This window comes from Lactuca sativa, chromosome 2, assembly GCF_002870075.4.
Source record: "Lactuca sativa cultivar Salinas chromosome 2, Lsat_Salinas_v11, whole genome shotgun sequence".
NCBI classification, from domain to species: domain Eukaryota; kingdom Viridiplantae; phylum Streptophyta; class Magnoliopsida; order Asterales; family Asteraceae; genus Lactuca; species Lactuca sativa.
In genome coordinates, this window is record NC_056624.2 from 93409539 (window position 1) to 93425727 (window position 16189).

General features: G+C 35.8%; 2 protein-coding genes and 1 long non-coding RNA gene across 4 annotated transcripts; all 3 read left to right on the forward strand.

The window, feature by feature from the left end:
* The first annotated feature begins 1385 nt into the window (after positions 1 to 1385).
* Positions 1386 to 6821, forward strand: LOC111909263 (GTPase LSG1-1). Its single transcript, XM_023905054.2, has 7 exons — positions 1386 to 1811; positions 2240 to 2344; positions 2467 to 2553; positions 2671 to 2764; positions 2885 to 2941; positions 5203 to 5282; positions 5516 to 6821. The coding sequence occupies exons 1-7, from the start codon at positions 1585 to 1587 to the stop codon at positions 6579 to 6581; spliced, it is 1716 nt and encodes a 571-aa protein (XP_023760822.1). The 5' UTR covers positions 1386 to 1584; the 3' UTR covers positions 6582 to 6821.
* A 660-nt stretch (positions 6822 to 7481) lies between these two features.
* Positions 7482 to 8511, forward strand: LOC111909261 (uncharacterized). The gene is made up of 3 exons (XM_023905053.3): positions 7482 to 7998; positions 8274 to 8313; positions 8405 to 8511. The coding sequence occupies exons 1-3, from the start codon at positions 7740 to 7742 to the stop codon at positions 8406 to 8408; spliced, it is 303 nt and encodes a 100-aa protein (XP_023760821.1). The 5' UTR covers positions 7482 to 7739; the 3' UTR covers positions 8409 to 8511.
* A 23-nt stretch (positions 8512 to 8534) lies between these two features.
* Positions 8535 to 9860, forward strand: LOC111909262 (uncharacterized). Of its 2 annotated transcripts, none has more exons than XR_006188004.2 (2): positions 8535 to 8725; positions 8858 to 9860. It is a non-coding gene; the product is annotated as an uncharacterized LOC111909262 (long non-coding RNA). The 2 variants fall into 2 exon arrangements; XR_006188005.1 differs by having other exon boundaries at positions 9068 to 9860.
* The last annotated feature ends 6329 nt before the right edge of the window (positions 9861 to 16189 follow it).

Genomic DNA, 16189 nt, shown 5'->3' on the forward strand with positions numbered 1-16189 from the left:
TTAGATTAAATTATATCCATGTACCATTTTGTAATTTTTTCTTTTTTATTAAATTTCATATAATATTTAAATGTAATAATAAATATATTTCTAATTTATTAATGCAACTTTCCTTATAATTTCTAAATTTATAAATTGAATCCAATTATTTTAGTTGTTTATTTAAATTAGCAGTTTAAATGTGAAAGATAAATAAACACTTCAAATTTAATAATTAATATTTTATTTTTTCCTATAAATTTAAAAATTTTAAATTATTAGATATGAATATATATATATATATATATATATATATATATATATATATATATATATATATATATATATATATATAAGTTTAGGTTCTATGGAAAACAAGAAACCGTAAAAATCATAAAAATGCATAAAAAAGATACTTAGACATCACAAATATTTTTTTTGATTTTATATTATGAATTTTCGCAGCTTTTTCTTTATTTTCGCTGAATTTTTTTTTGAAAAAAACCAAAAAAAAATCGTTTTTTTTTTCAGCGATTTTGTAAATAAACCTGCGATTTTTAGGTAAAAAATGTCAAAAAAATATTTGTGATCTCTAATTATTTTTTATGCATTTTTATGATTTTTAGGGTTTTTTTTTTATTATTTTCAATATAACCCTCCACACACACACACACATATATATATATATATATATATATATATATATATATATATATATATATATATATATATATATATAGGGAAGAGTTATATGGAAAATAAACAATTAGGGCAACACATGTTGGAACCAATGAAAGCATGACAACACATCACTTTGGAATAACTACATAAATAACTTCCATAGTAGATTGCTTATGAATAAAAAAATGGACACGTGTCACTTGATCATTGGTTCCAGCATATGTTGCCATAGTTATTTGTTTTCCATAGAACTCATTCCTATATATATATATATATATATATATATATATATATATATATATATATATATATATATATATATATAAATCGTCCTTAATAAATAAAAATAATTTTGACACATGTTACTTTCTCATTAACTTGGACACATGTCATTTTTTAATATTTTTAAATAAATGTTTTTTCTATTTTTCATTTTGTCATTTTTTATCTTTTTTTAATTAACACATTATTTTTTATCTTTTCTTAATTAACACGTCATATTTACACATCAATTAATAATTGTTTTAATTGAAAATAACCATTAAATTATAATATTACAACTCATATATTATTTAATATGTTTTATTTTAAATTTAAATTTTAAATTTAAATAAATTTTTGTTTATATTTAGTTTTTTTTTATCAACCTGTAAAACATACCGTAACTATACATGGAATATACGGTCTCGCATTCCTTTTTAAAACGTGTAAACATAACAATATACTTTTAAAAACAGTCGGTTCATCGATTTTCTGTCAACATTTTAGGTCTGGCTGCTTCTTGGGCTGCCAATTCCTACTTCTCGACCTCTCTCTGTTGCTTTGCTATTCTGCATATTCACGTAGCCGACAATTGGGGCACATACATACCCATACAGATAAAACCTAGTGAAGGAACTTGAGGACCACCATCATCGGGCTTCAATGGGGAAAAGCGATAAATCGGCTTTGGGAAGAGCCCTAGTCAAGCATCACAACCATATGATCCAAGAATCCAAGGAAAAGGGTCAGGTTTATTACAAACAACACAAGAAGGTTCTTGAATCCATCACCGACGTCAACGATATCGACGCTGTAATCCAACAAGCCGATGAAGCCGTGCGTCTCTTCTCCGCCGACAACCCCACCGCCGTGAATACCCTTATTGATTTGTATGTCGTTAGCTCCTTTAACCATCTTATTTCATTTTTTTATTGTTCGTTTCTCATTCAAGAAGCCCTTATCTATCTGTTTTAGTTCCAGATGATCTCTAGAAAGGGCATACGTGCAAGTAGTTTGGTCTTTTACTTTAGATTTTGCTGTGTTTAATTTCATTTTTTTTATGGTTGTGGTAGTATTTAGACCTGTGCAAGCTTATGGTTTTCGTGATTTGGTATCATACCTGAACACCTACTTAGTTTATTTTCCACACTAAATCAAATATATGGATATTTTTGTGAGAGGGGTGCTGTGCTTTCAAGTATAGTTTCTTAAATTTCGGGTTCCCTTTTGTTTATTTGTTTTCATGATGATGTTCTTCTATTTATGTATATACGATGTGGATGCTCAATTAATTGATGGCTGTGTGTGTACCACATAGAGAGTCAAGTTCTAGCACCAGTGAGATATTGACTACCGAGCAAAGGAGAGAGCTTCAATTAAAAGAGGAGGCATTGCATGCGAGCAGTCTTAGCGTTCCACGGAGGTATTTATTAAATAGTTATTTATTGTAAATGTTGTATTTTCATTTTAAAGATTTATTCCAATTTCTAAGTCCAAACCCTCTCTCTCTCTCTCTCTCTCTCTCTCTCTCTCTCTCTCTCTCAGGCCAGCATGGAATGCCAAAATGTCTGTCGAAGAGCTTGATGCCAATGAAAGGCGTGCCTTTTTAGTTTGGCGGCGTAGCCTTGCAAGGTTTGTATATTTATCCCAAGTTAAATAACTTTTTGAACAATTGCTTTGCTTGTTATGTTGTGTTGTGTTGTGTGTAAGAAATCTTATGGATTTGAAAACTCAACTCTTATGTTGTAGGCTTGAGGAAAATGATAGTCTTGTTCTTACACCATTTGAGAAGAATCTTGATATATGGAGACAACTTTGGAGGGTTGTTGAACGTAGTGATCTGGTATGTTTCTTCACATATTGTGGCTTTCTAGTATTTGAAAACTCAATTCTTATGTTGCATGCATATACTTTTAATATTTGTTTTGTTAAAAAAATAACTAATCTGGCAACAATTCTCCAGCTTGTCATGGTTGTTGATGCGCGAGATCCACTGTTCTATCGTTGTCCTGACCTAGAGGTATATTTATTGTAATTTGGAAATTTATTTCTTCTTTTCAAGGTTCTTGTAGCTACTTCTATAATCTGAAATTTGGTTGATATCTTTGCAAAATCTGGATTGTTTATGGGTGTGTAGCTTTATTCTTTTTGCTTTTTTTGCTTGTTAGATCAAACGGGTTAGGATTCATTGTTTAATTTCAGTTCAATTTGTGATCTTTTCTTGTTGAACTTGAATGTTGATGCCTTGTTTTCTAAAATAACATGAAAAAATCAAAATAAGTGAACCATAATGTCATCGGGGTTGTGTATGTGAGGGCATGTGTATGTACACTCTGTTCGTACTTATTTGAATTATAACCAGCAAAAGTTGCATTTCTTACAGAAAGGGTTCTGAATTATACATGTTCACTTCTCATAGAGTTATTTGATATTTTCCTGAAGGTTATTTGATTTTACATACATATATGAATGAACTTTGTCAGTTGGATCTCATATCAATTTAATATAATAATTTGGGCAGAGCAGGTGTTCTGTGTTATAATTGGTAACCACTTATGAAAGCCATATATGATATGAAATTATTTTATGGTCCTTGAGCTTTAAAAAACTTCATTTACTTGTATATACTATTTTAGTTCGTAATAAGACCTTCCACTTCAGTTTTTTGATTTGACCAATATATAAATCAATTATGATTTGGTGAGTTGATAGATACATAGTAATATCCACAACTTGGGATATATCCTGGATAATATTATTTAAATTAAATTAGGATTTACTTGTAAAGGTGGAATTGTTGGTATAAACGTAATCGGTTTATTAGTTGAGGAAGTATATTGTTAAAGGATGACAAATATTTGTTATTGTGAAAAGGAACCTTGATCTTCTTCTTCTTCTTCCATTGATAATGTTGTCAAAGCCGTAGTCTATTTTTTATAGATTTTTTAAGTTTTAGATACGGTTGTTGCGACGCCCCGATCCTGCGGGTACCGTCATTTATTCTTGGTACAATTTAACTAGGACATTACTTTTTTATTTCATTATGGTTTAACAAAAATACATAAGCAGAAGTGTATAAAAAAATCTATTTTGACAACTTATAATACTTCTAAAACTTCTGTTAAAATAGTAACTACTTCTTTTGGTCCTTACTCTTTTCCTCCTAAGATACATATATGAATATGTAAGCTTTAAGCTTAGTGAGTAGTTAGGTTCTGATTATTTAGCATAAACATTTAATGCAAAAATAACAATCAATGCATTCTTTCATAGCTACAAGTAAGTAGGCCAAACGGCGAAGAGGTTAGATAACCTTGGGGTCTATATAAGGCTGTCCTATAAAGTACGTTTGAAAGACGACCCTTCATACCTTACCCTATACGATGGCCATACTTAACATGTATAAAACTTTCATGCTATCTTGATAACATACTAAAACATATGCTTTTAAAACATTAAGCAATTAAACATGGCAAAGTATTATACAATATGTTATAGTATGTATGCATCCCATTAAATCACATAAGTACTCATTTTGTTTTAGCTTGCCAGATAGAACCTCTATACTTCTAAAATCTCCAAGTTACTACTAAGCATTCGAGAGTGTTACTTGTTTTGGAATCAAGAATAATGCTTAACGTTGCTTGCTATTTATAGGAGAAGTATGTGCATTAACATGCTTGTCTTTTAGGATTAGAAAGTGGTACTCTAATGAGAAGAAGATTACACCTAGTGGACTTGTTGTATCTCATCCCCTCAGGAGCTTACACTTCAATTCAAGCCTCTAGCTCTTCCATGTCATCTTCTAGCTTAGCTTAATCACTTTAGAAGCTTACATCTCAAGTACTTGTTCCTTCCCAACTCTTTATTAGCTTCCACCTCATGTTTCTAGCCTTCATATGTCCACATGGTCACTACTCTTTGTAGTATTATGCTTAGATCACTTGTTGCTTGTGTTGTGATAGTTGTAAACGCCTTTGTAAGCATGATATAAGCATATGGTAGCTACTTGTTTTCTTGGTTTCAAATTTTCTTTAAAATAAAATTTGTATTCTTTTCCCGTAACAAACATTTCTCCACTTTTCCTCATTATTATCTATGTTCTTCTGTTGTCAGATAAAGCTTTAGACTTCTTTAACTCTATTATTATGCAAATATATACATTTTTATCATTTTTTTCTGAAAACAGGGACAAAAGTTATGTATATGTATTTTTCTTACAGTTAACAAGGAATAGGCGTAACTTTTTTTGATCATCTAATTGTGTCAAAATGCATGCAGGCATATGCAAGAGAAATAGATGAGCATAAAAGGACGCTACTTCTCATCAACAAGGCCGATCTTTTACCAAATCCCGTGAGGTTAGTAGTAACACCGGTTTTTTTGAAAACAGAATATTTTGTCAAAGGAAGGGATTCAATTATAAAAACCAACATAATTTTCAAAACTCTTATTTATATCCAAATATTTTTGTTTAATTATCATATTTTTATTTCAATAAATGTATGTTGATGGTGGTATTTTGGTCTTAATCACAAAAATAGAAGAATGGGAGCTCTATATTTTAGTTGTTCCTGTGTTGATTTTTTTGCAGACAAAAATGGGCTGAATACATGAAGCTCCATGACATTCTGTACGTGTTTTGGTCAGCCAAAGTTGCAACTGCGGAGTTAGAAGGGAAAAAAGCACCTGTTCCTGTTTCTTCTTCAGATACAGATACAAAACTATACTCGAGGGATGAGTTATTGTCCCGTTTACAGTCAGAGGCAGAGGAAATAGTGGAAATGAGGACGGGGACCACGGAACATGTAACAGTGGGATTTGTAGGTTACCCGAATGTAGGTAAAAGCTCAACAATCAACGCTTTGGTAGGGGCAAAACGGACCGGTGTAACTTCTACCCCCGGGAAAACCAAGCATTTTCAAACCTTAATAATCACTGAAAAACTTACGTTATGTGATTGCCCCGGGTTAGTGTTCCCGTCGTTTACAAGCTCGAGATACGAGATGATTGCATCCGGAGTTTTACCCATTCACCGGATGACGGAGCACCGGGAAGCGGTACAGGTGGTGGCTGATCGAGTTCCCAGACATGTCATCCAGGCTGTGTATAATATTACCCTCCCCAAACCTAAGCCCTACGAGCCCGAAAACCGCCCACCATTGGCCGCTGAGCTTTTGAGGTCATACTGTGCCTCTCGTGGCTATGTCGCTTCCAGTGGTTTACCCGATGAAACGAAAGCTGCTCGCCAGATTTTGAAGGATTATATTGACGGAAAACTACCCCATTATCAACTGCCGCCAGGGGAGAAGGAGGAGGAGGAGGAGAATGTAGAGAAGGTGGATGAGAGATCGGAAAGTGGTGGTGGTGAAGGGAGGCTGGAAGAGGTTATGGATGATCTTGAGAACTTTGATATGACTAATGGGTTGTTGGGATCGAGTAAAGGGGTAGTACCTGGTGAAAGGAGGAAGCTGCTGCCTCCTGCCGCCTCTGCCTCTGCCTCTGCCTCTCATAAACATCAGCATCATAAAAAGCCTCAGAGAAAGAAGGATAGAGGGTGGAGAGTTAAGGATGATGGGACTGATGGGACGCCGGTTGTCAGGGTGTATCAGAAACCTGTCAACGCTGGACCTGGACCTGGACCTGTCGTGACTACTTAATAAACTAACTTGAGTCTAGCCTTTATTTATATCCTCAGTTGGATAATGTTTCTTGTGTTTCCTAGTCTCTATCTCTATCTATGATTTTTACAAAAAGATCGACGACTATTCTATCATGGATCTTGCATGTTTTTATTTGGGTCAATTAGATATATACTTCTTTAGTTTATAATACAATAGGCAAGCAAATATGTATTTTCATTTGCGAAACATGGTAGAAGAATGATTGTAGTTTGATTAGTTTCTTGTTATTTTTTTCCAACGGAAAGTTAGCAAGAGTTATGATAAAAAAACCAAAGCAAAAAGGAACCAAACTACCACTAAAACAACAAGCAGCAAACCGCACACAACATAGTATTACTAAAAGGTAAAAAACATAGGAAGCCACCGTCCTCCAAGCATAAGGCAAAAGCAATGGAAAAAATACCAACCCCAAATGAGAAGCGAAGGGCGAAAGTGTTCGAGAATCTAAAAGCAGCAGACAATTCCAGCACTAAACACCATTACGCAAGAACCAAAAAATGTAACATCCTAGTTTTTGTTTAAAGTACAAATTAAAATATTATTCCGTTAAAAAAACTCTTAGAGTTTACTAAAAACATTTCATAAACAAAACTGCAGAAGTCAAAAACCCAATTTACATATTTATAATGTCATAAATGAAATTAATTGAGAAACTTTAAGAATCTTTAAATGTGCATGCGAAAGCTCATAGCAATCCAGTTGTGTCCTTTCCCTGGAAAATATTAATAAACCACAAGTAAGCAAGAATGCTTAGTACGCATACACAATACACAATATCAAGGTTCTAAATAATGTTAGACGTGACTTGGCGGCAAAGTCAAGCCTCAAGTTTTTTTTCGAGTTGTAGCGAGCCTTGTCGTTTGTAAGGCATGACTTAAAACAGTAATTTTGTGTATAATTAATAATATATCTTAATACTTTAATAAGCATTTATGAATTTTAAGAGCTACAACCCTTAATACATCATATACAATCAATTTATATATTGCAGTCCGTCAACAGTTGAAAAGTCAAATATAAGATTTTGAATCCGTCAATCACAACATGTTATCATCATCATCCCTTAATTTGCGGCCGGTGGAGATGAAAACCCGCTTAAACAACTCAACAAATTGAAATTTCCACGAAATCCTTATGGTTCCTGTGGATCTATACATCTTGCTTCATACAACTTCGTTCACATTTTCTCTAAGTCCCTCTCTCTTACTCACCGGTCACTTCCACCGTCTCCGCATCACTAGCAACACCGCTTCACTTCTCCAACCTCACTTCTTCAACACGAGCCTACTCCTGCATTCTCCTCCTCTCTCATTTGTCCTTTATCTTTCACGACGAGTTGGATTGCCAGATTGTTACCCTTTAATAAGCGACCGCCTGATACGGATTCACCAAGGTACCCCCTTATCTTCATATTTGGAAACACTTTTCTATTAGAGACCCAAAAGGCTTCTCTTTGTTTCTATTATCTCGCTCCATTCAAGATCACGAGAAAGTGAATTTTTTGTTACCTTTTCATTATTAGAATTTTTTTTTGTAGGATAAAATTGGGAAGACCAGCACAAAATAAAAATATCTATGTGTGCGTGTGTGACGATATCATGCTCCAAACCTCATTCTCTATCTCGATTTCAATCCTTGAAACTTACTCTCGATCTTGATATTTTGCAGATAAGAGACAGCTTACGATGTCAAGGCCTAAATTTCAAAGGTAAGCAACAGTTTCAAGCCCTAAAATTCACTTTTGATCTCGATTTCAAGCCCTAAACCACACTTTTGATTTTGATTTTGATGTTTTGCAGATAGAAGATAAGATATGATTCCATGCCCTAAACCTCTCTCTTCTCTCTCTCTCTCTCTCTCTAGGTTTACCATCAAGGACCCAAAACATTACGATTTCGTTTTTTTTTTTTTTTTTTATTTTATTTTTTATTTTTTTATTTTCTTCTTTTGATTTGTTGCATACACATCAATTTTTGCTACATACATATAAAACTTAAAGATCATTTGAGGAATTGAAGGATTGGATTTCATATTTGTATGTATGTTTAACATGTGAACTTGAAAATAGAAGGTTAGAAAAAGGTTGGAGGCGATTGCAGGAAAAGAAATTCCACATAGAGGTATGTATTTTGTGTGTAGGTATGTGTATCTCTCTGTGTGTGTGTTTATATGTATATAGGTGTGTGTATAAGTATAGGTGTATATACATGTGTGTTCATGTAGGAGTCTAATGTGCATATGTTTGTATGCAGGTGTTTTTATCTGTTTTTGTGTGTTTGTATGTAGGTATATATATTTGTATAGGTGTGTGTGTGTATATATATATATATATATATATATATATATATATATATATATATATATATATATATATATATATAGTAATAGCCTATGATTTTTATTCTTCTTTTTGGAAGGGTATTCTCTGTGGATAAATCTTATTGTAGATATTGGATCTGCAGGCAATAGGCTACAAATTTTGATTGATTGAGATGGGGCAAATTTTCAGTTAAATCTATTTTAAAGTTGAACATCTATCTTTTGATGAGTGGCCACAAGTTTTTGGTTTTCATGCTATATCTCCTTAAATGCCAAAGCTTCCTTATATGGTTTTCTCTTTCCTATGAAAATTCTGTAATTAAACTTCTGAACATATATTTACAAGTGAAGGATAAAATAGAAGGAAAAAGGAAGTATGGAAATGGGACGAGAATCAGTAGAGGTAGAAACACCCCAAATCATATTCTATGGAGAGGTTTGTTAATTTTTTCTACCAAATTTGTCTTATTGAAGCCGACTTTTAAACATTATTGTTCGTAAGCCGGATTGGTTGTCACACCCCAAAACCGAAACAGCGGAAACGTTTGGGGGCGGAGGACGTCATGTACTGTATCAGAACAATTGTATAATAGTAATCAAAGCAAACATAATCATTAAATTGATAAAATATAGTGTTTACATCTGTTTAGTACATGATTTGTATGACATCAAAAGTATATAGCAAAAGTATAAAAGATGCGACTCTCTAAAGCTCCGTCTTCTCAAAACTAGTGAGTGTACCTGTCTACCGGTTCTTTGAGAATACAAGTGATTTTGAAAGTGTATCAACATTTAAGTTGGTGATTTCATAAGTATGTTTTTGAGATGGAAAGCTTTGTCTTGGTTCATTGAAAAATGTTATAGTGTTCTCCTAGAAAATCCAATATTTTCTTTAGTGAATGAAATGTAGTCTTATTAATAAATATAACTTTATCATGAATGTTTCTTGAAATTGTATGTTGTACTAGTGTACTCTGTACTAGAAAAGTAGTGTGTCGTATTAGTGTTTGTATGAATGCCTGGAATCCACCAGCTGTAGTGTAAAATAGTGTACTGTAGTTTTATTAATTAAAATAAAACTCTTGAAGTAGTGTTAATTCCGCAAACAAGGTTTTAGTTGTTACTATTGTGAGTTTCATATAACCATGCTAAAATGACTAGTGACCTCTACGACGTTCTTCAGGCGTCGGAATGTTATGACATTTGTCACCCCAGGCTTGCCAGCCTAACTGTAGATAGCAGTTCAGGTGCGGGATTGTCAGTCCCGTATAGATCTATACACAAATTCACGCTCTCCCTCTAGGAGACTTTGGTTATAATTTATAGGACTTGAACCTGTACCCTGATGGATACAATGAAGTAGTGCCTAACATTCCCGTAATAACTAGTTTATGTGTAGTGTAGTAGTGTTCTCTTGTACTTGAAACTGTATGTATTACTTTGTAGTAGTGTACTTTGTAATGTAAAATAATTATACTTAAATAATTATTTTATTAGTGTATCCTTGAATTAGTGAAATAGAGTAGTGTTCCATAAACTATACCTATTATAGTTTATATACTTGTTTCTGTATAGTGTTATTGAGCTTGTAAAATAGTGTAGTGGTTCTCAAACTATACCAATTATAGTTTAAGTGTATGTTCTTATATCGTTTATTGAACTTAGCAAAATAGTGTAGCGATTCACAAACTATACCTATTATAGTTTAAATGTATACTCTGTAATGAACTGAAAACCTTTGCAATTTATCAGTGTATATAAAGCAGTAATAAAAGATTTGTATAGAGTTCCCTTTTGCTTGGCATGTTACAAAGGGTAGACAATATGTTCTACACTCACATATATTCCTAACATATAATCAAGAGTGAAAAGACAGCCGAATAAGTAGTTCTATCCTAAACCCACAACCAAACAAGGAACAAGATTTAGGGCGGAATTGCCAATTCTAAGTCTGTTGAACCTTCTTTATATATATGAATATATGTGAATATAATTTTGTTAAAAATGGCAATAAATTAATGTGAAACAATTTCAAATGGTTTGAAATCATTTGGATATTAACACAAGAGTCCTTTTGTTTAACTTGTATTCCCCCCCCCCCCCCCTCCAAAAAAAAACATTGAGAAATAGTGAAAACGTAGGGGTTTGAACTCACCTCTAGTGCGTGTTCGTGATCAGGTAGCGAAACTGCAGAGATGATCCTCGGGCTAGCGTACGTGTAAATGACGGTATCCTAATATTATTTAAACATATAATTGTATTTAAATTAGCAAAATAATTAACTAAGGTGTTAAACAACACTTAGTTTATGTAAGGTTACTTACAAAAATTACTGAGAATTATTTTGGAGTGTTGTTAGGTGTGTTCGGTCTAGCTTTCACCGAAATCCCTTGATTTCGGTCTTAAAACCTCAACCGAGAACCAAGTTCATGGTCTTAAGGTGTTCTCGGTCAGGAAGAATTTCGGTCTAGTGGTTCTCGGTCCTGATGGTTTTCGGTCAGCCTGAAGATTTGAACATTGTTCTTGGTATTCTTTGTGAAAATTATGAAGATTTGAAGGATTTTGCTTGAAGATATGAAGGTTCTTGGATGATACTTGAGAGCAAAATGAGTGTGTTTTTGGTTGGAAAAGTGAGAAATGACTCATGTTTTCGAGTGAAGTTATATATATCAAGAGGGTTCTCGGTCAGAAGGGAGTTTTCGCTCCAGGGGAGTTCTCGATGGGGGTTTGCAGTCCAAAGGTTTTCGGCTGAGAAAGGTTTTCGGTGCGAAGGTTCTCGGTTCCAAGGAAAAATGTTAAGATTCTTAAGTGTATTTTATTCCAACCCTTAAAATACTTATATAAAACAACATTTATATAATTTAAATCATATTTAACCCTTATGATCTTAACAAAATAAATAAAACTCAAATTTTATTTAGAGGGTTTGACTTTTATTGACTTGAAAATAACGGGTTGTTACATTATCCCCCCGTTAGAGGGAATTTCGTCCCGAAATTCTTTCTGTAGAGAGTACATCATGGACTAGGGAAAAGATGCATGTATTTTTTTTCTCAATTTATCTTCTCGCTCCCAAGTGAATCCAGGTCTCGCTTGGCATTCCAGCGAACCTTCACTATTGGCATGCGTCTTTGTTTCGTTCATTTGACTTCCCTATCCATGATTTCTACTGGTTCTTCCACAAAGTTAAGACTCTCGTTTATCTTGATTTCATCGAGTGGAATCAGAAGAGTCTCGTTGGATAGACACTTCTTTAGATTTGACACGTGGAAGACAGAGTGTACGTTGTTAAGTTCTTGTGGTAGACGGAGTTTATAAGCTACTGGGCCGATTCTAGCGAGAATCTCGAATGACCCAATGTACCTTGGATTTAGTTTTCCATGCTTTCCAAAGCGTATCATGCCCTTCCAGGGTGAGGCCTTCAACACAACACGGTCACCAACCTGGAATTCCAAGGGTTTTTGTGTCTTGTCTGTGTAGCTCTTTTGTCTATCTCTAGAGGCTTTCAATCATTCTCGGATTTGAACAATCTTTTCAGTGGTTTCTCGAATGATCTTCAGGCCAGTGAGAGTGCTATCCAGTACTTGCCCTTTAGCTAGCTGCGTGTCACCCACTTCAGCCAACAAAGAGGGGATCTACACTTACGGCCATAAAGGGCTTCGAATGGGGCATCCTTGATGCTAGAGTGGTAACTATTGTTCTATGAAAACTCGACAAATGGAAAATAGGTATTCCATTATTTACCAAAGTCAATCACACATGCTCTTAGCATGTCTTCTAGTGTTTGAATGGTTCTCTCACTCCGCTCGTCAGTTTGTGGGAGATAGGTTGTACTCATGTCCAAACTAGTTCCCAGAGATTTCTGTAATGACTGCTAAAACCGCGAGGTGAATCTACTGTCTCTATCTGATATAATAGACATGGGCACACCATGCAGTCATACTATCTCTCTGATGTATGTTCTGGTCAATTTCTCCATCTTGTCTGTTTCCTTTATTGGTAGGAAGTGAGTAGATTTGGTTAATCCGTCGACGATTACCCAAATGGTGTCATGACCACCCAGGGTCTTAGGCAGCTTGGTTATGAAATCCATTGTAATCCGCTCCCACTTCCACTCAGGTATCTCTGGCTGTTGAAGTAAACCTGAGGGCTTTTGATATTCTACCTTGACTTTGGCGCAAGTTAGACACTTGCCTACATAGGTAGCAATCTCTGCTTTCATGTTTGGCCACCAATAAAGTTTCTTGAGATCCAGATACATCTTATCTGAACATGGATGAACGGAATATCGAGTCTTGTGGGCTTCATTTATGAAAACATCTTTGTAGCCACCAAACTTCGGTATCCAGATCCGATTCATGAAGTAACGAACTCCGTCACCCTTGATTTCTAAGTTGTTCTCCATTCCTCTTAAGGCTTCATCTGCTACATTATCCGGTTGCAAGGCTTCTAATTGATCCTTCTTGATCTGTGTGGATAGATGTGAATGGATTTTCATGGTTAGTGCCTTCACTCTACAACCTGAGTACTCCTTTCGACTAAGAGCATCCGCTACTACATTGGCTTTGTCGGGATGATAGCGAATTTCGCATTCGTAATCATCAAGTAGTTCTACCCATCGCCGTTGTCTCATTTTAAGTTCTTTCTGATTAAAGATGTGTTGAAAACTTTTGTGGTCGGTGAAGCTGGTGCACTTGGTACTGTAAAGGTAATGCCTCCATATTTTTAGTGCAAAAACTATAACTCCCAACTAAAGATCATGAGCGGTGTAGTTGGCTTCGTGTGCCTTTAGTTGTCTCGATGCATAGACAATAACCTTTCCTCACTGCATAAGCACACAACCTAGCCCCTGATTAGATGCATCACAGTATACTACGAAGTCTTCTGTCCCTTCTGGAAGAGACAAGATAGGTGCGCTGCACAGGGCTTGCTTCGGTATTTGGAACGCAATGTCTTTTTTCTCTCCCCAGCTAAAAGTTACACCCTTCTGAGTCAGGTCAGTAAGAGGTTTAGCGATTCTGGAGAAGTTTTGTATGAATTTGCGATAATAGCCAGCAAGTCCTAAAAATTGGCAGATCTCTGTTGGTGTTCTGGGTGTTGACCAGTTCTCGATTGCCTTTATTTTGGAGGGGTCCATGTGTATTCCTTCTTCGCTAACCACATAACCAAGGAAATTTACCTTCCTAATCCAAAAATCGCACTTTGAGAATTTAGCATAAAACTTTTCCGCCCTTAATGTTTCTAAGACTTGTCTCAAGTGCTGGCTATGTTCTCCCTCACTTCGTGAGTAGATGAGTATATCATCTACGAATACTATCACGAATTTGTCTAAGACGGGATGACATACCCGTTTCATTAGATCCATGAATATCGCGGGTGCATTTGTTAGACAAAAGGGCATTACTACAAACTCGTAGTGACCATAATGAGTTCGGAATGCTGTCTTGGGAACATCATTCTCATGGACTCGTAATTGGTGATACCCTGATCTTAGGTCAATCTTTGAAAAGTAGCTGGCTCCTTGGAGTTGATCGAAGAGGTCGTCTATTCGCGGAAGAGGGTATTGGTTCTTAATGGTAAGCTTGTTTAGTTCGTGATAATCTATGTACATCTGGAAAGATCCATCCTTCTTTTTCACAAACAGGACCGGTGCTCCCCAGGGTGAAGAGCTCAGTCTGATGAATCCCTTACCGAGTAGTTCATTTAATTGGCTAGATAATTCCGAAATCTCTGCAGGTGCTAGGCGATACGGGGATTTGGCTACGGGGGTAGCTCCATGAATCAAGTCGATTCAGAACTCGACTTGGCATTTAGGAGGAACTCCTGGAAGATCTTCAGGAAAGATGTCAGAAAAATTACAGAATTTGGGAATGCTCTCGAGGTCTTTTACATCTTGTTTTTCATTGACTACATGAGCTAAGAATGCATGACACTCTTTTCGTAGGTATTTTTAGGCTTTGATGCAAGAGATGATGCGAAGGATTGTACTGGGTTTGTCACCGTAGATAACGAGGGTTTCGTCATTTGGTAGATTGAGGCGAATGGCTTTTTCGAAGCATAGAATGTCAGCACGATGAGGACTTAACCAATCTATTCTGATAATGACATCGAAGCTTTTTATGGAGACTGGCATAAGGTCGATTGGGAAAGAATGGTTGTTTAGAGTGAGAGTACAACCTATGAATATGTCATTAGTGCTCTCTTTCCTCCCATTAGCATCTCGACAGTGAATGTTTCATTTAGTGATTGTGGTTTGTGTTTGAGTAAGTGTTTAAATTTATGGCTGACGAAACTCCTCTCTGTACCACTATCAAAGAGTATGAATGCAAAAGAGTTATCGAGAAGGAACGTACCCATGACTACCGTGGGGTCCGCAACTGCCTCCTCCTGACCCATCGCTAGAACTCTTCCTATGTTGCCAGCATTTCTTGCCTTCAGGCAATCCCTATTGTAGTGCCCTACTTCACCACACCCATAGCAGGTTTGGCTTACTCTAGTTTCGGGGGTCTGGGCATTAGGCTGTGTCAGTGTCTTACAGAAACGGGCGGTGTGCCCCTTCCTGTTGCAGTTAGTGCATTGAAATTCCCGACAAGGTCCGTGTGTGGAAGTTACATTTGTTGCATTTCGGTAGGTTACCAACGTATCGACTGGGAGGTGCTGGAGCAGTAGGAACAACAACAGGAATGGTAGCAGCATAGACTGCCACTGTTTGCTGTTTCTTTGAGGGCTCCTGCGAAGATTGGCCCTTTCGCTTGTTCCAGAATTTCTTTTTACTGTCACTCTCCTTGGGCTGTTCAGGAACAAATGTTACGGAGCCTTGGCGATCTCCATGATCTACTAATGTCTGTGCCAAACGCTTGGCACTATCGAAAGTAAGTGGATTGGCAGCTATAACATTTCCTTGAGTCGGGGGATTTAATCCCCATATATACCTTTCCACCTTCTTACTCTCCGGGGTGACCATCCCGGGACACAAAAGAGCTAGATCACTAAATCTAGCAGTATAAGCAGCGATATCAGAGTCCTTCATCTTCAGACTCCAGATCTCCTGCACTAACTTTTGCATCTCACACATCAGGCAGTATTCTGCTAGCATAAGTTCCTTTAGGTCATCCCAACTCATGGCATTGGCTATTGGGAGAGTCAATGACTTGACTTGGCTGTTCCACCAAGTGAGGGATCTGTCTGTGAAAGTGCATGTTGCAAATTTCACTTTGCTAGCTTTAGGACACGGGCAAATTTCAAATATGGATTCGGTCTTCTCG

What these genes read in the sequence shown, in the direction of transcription:
- LOC111909263 (XM_023905054.2), top strand. Translation starts at nt 1,585, where the DNA reads ATGGGGAAAAGCGATAAATCGGCTTTGGGAAGAGCCCTAGTCAAGCAT. An exon ending in GTGAATACCCTTATTGATTT is followed by an intron (nt 1,812 to 2,239) that starts GTATGTCGTTAG and finishes TGTACCACATAG; the next exon opens with AGAGTCAAGTTCTAGCACCA. An exon ending in AGTCTTAGCGTTCCACGGAG is followed by an intron (nt 2,345 to 2,466) that starts GTATTTATTAAA and finishes TCTCTCTCTCAG; the next exon opens with GCCAGCATGGAATGCCAAAA.
- LOC111909261 (XM_023905053.3), top strand. Translation starts at nt 7,740, where the DNA reads ATGGTTCCTGTGGATCTATACATCTTGCTTCATACAACTTCGTTCACA. An exon ending in CCTGATACGGATTCACCAAG is followed by an intron (nt 7,999 to 8,273) that starts GTACCCCCTTAT and finishes GATATTTTGCAG; the next exon opens with ATAAGAGACAGCTTACGATG.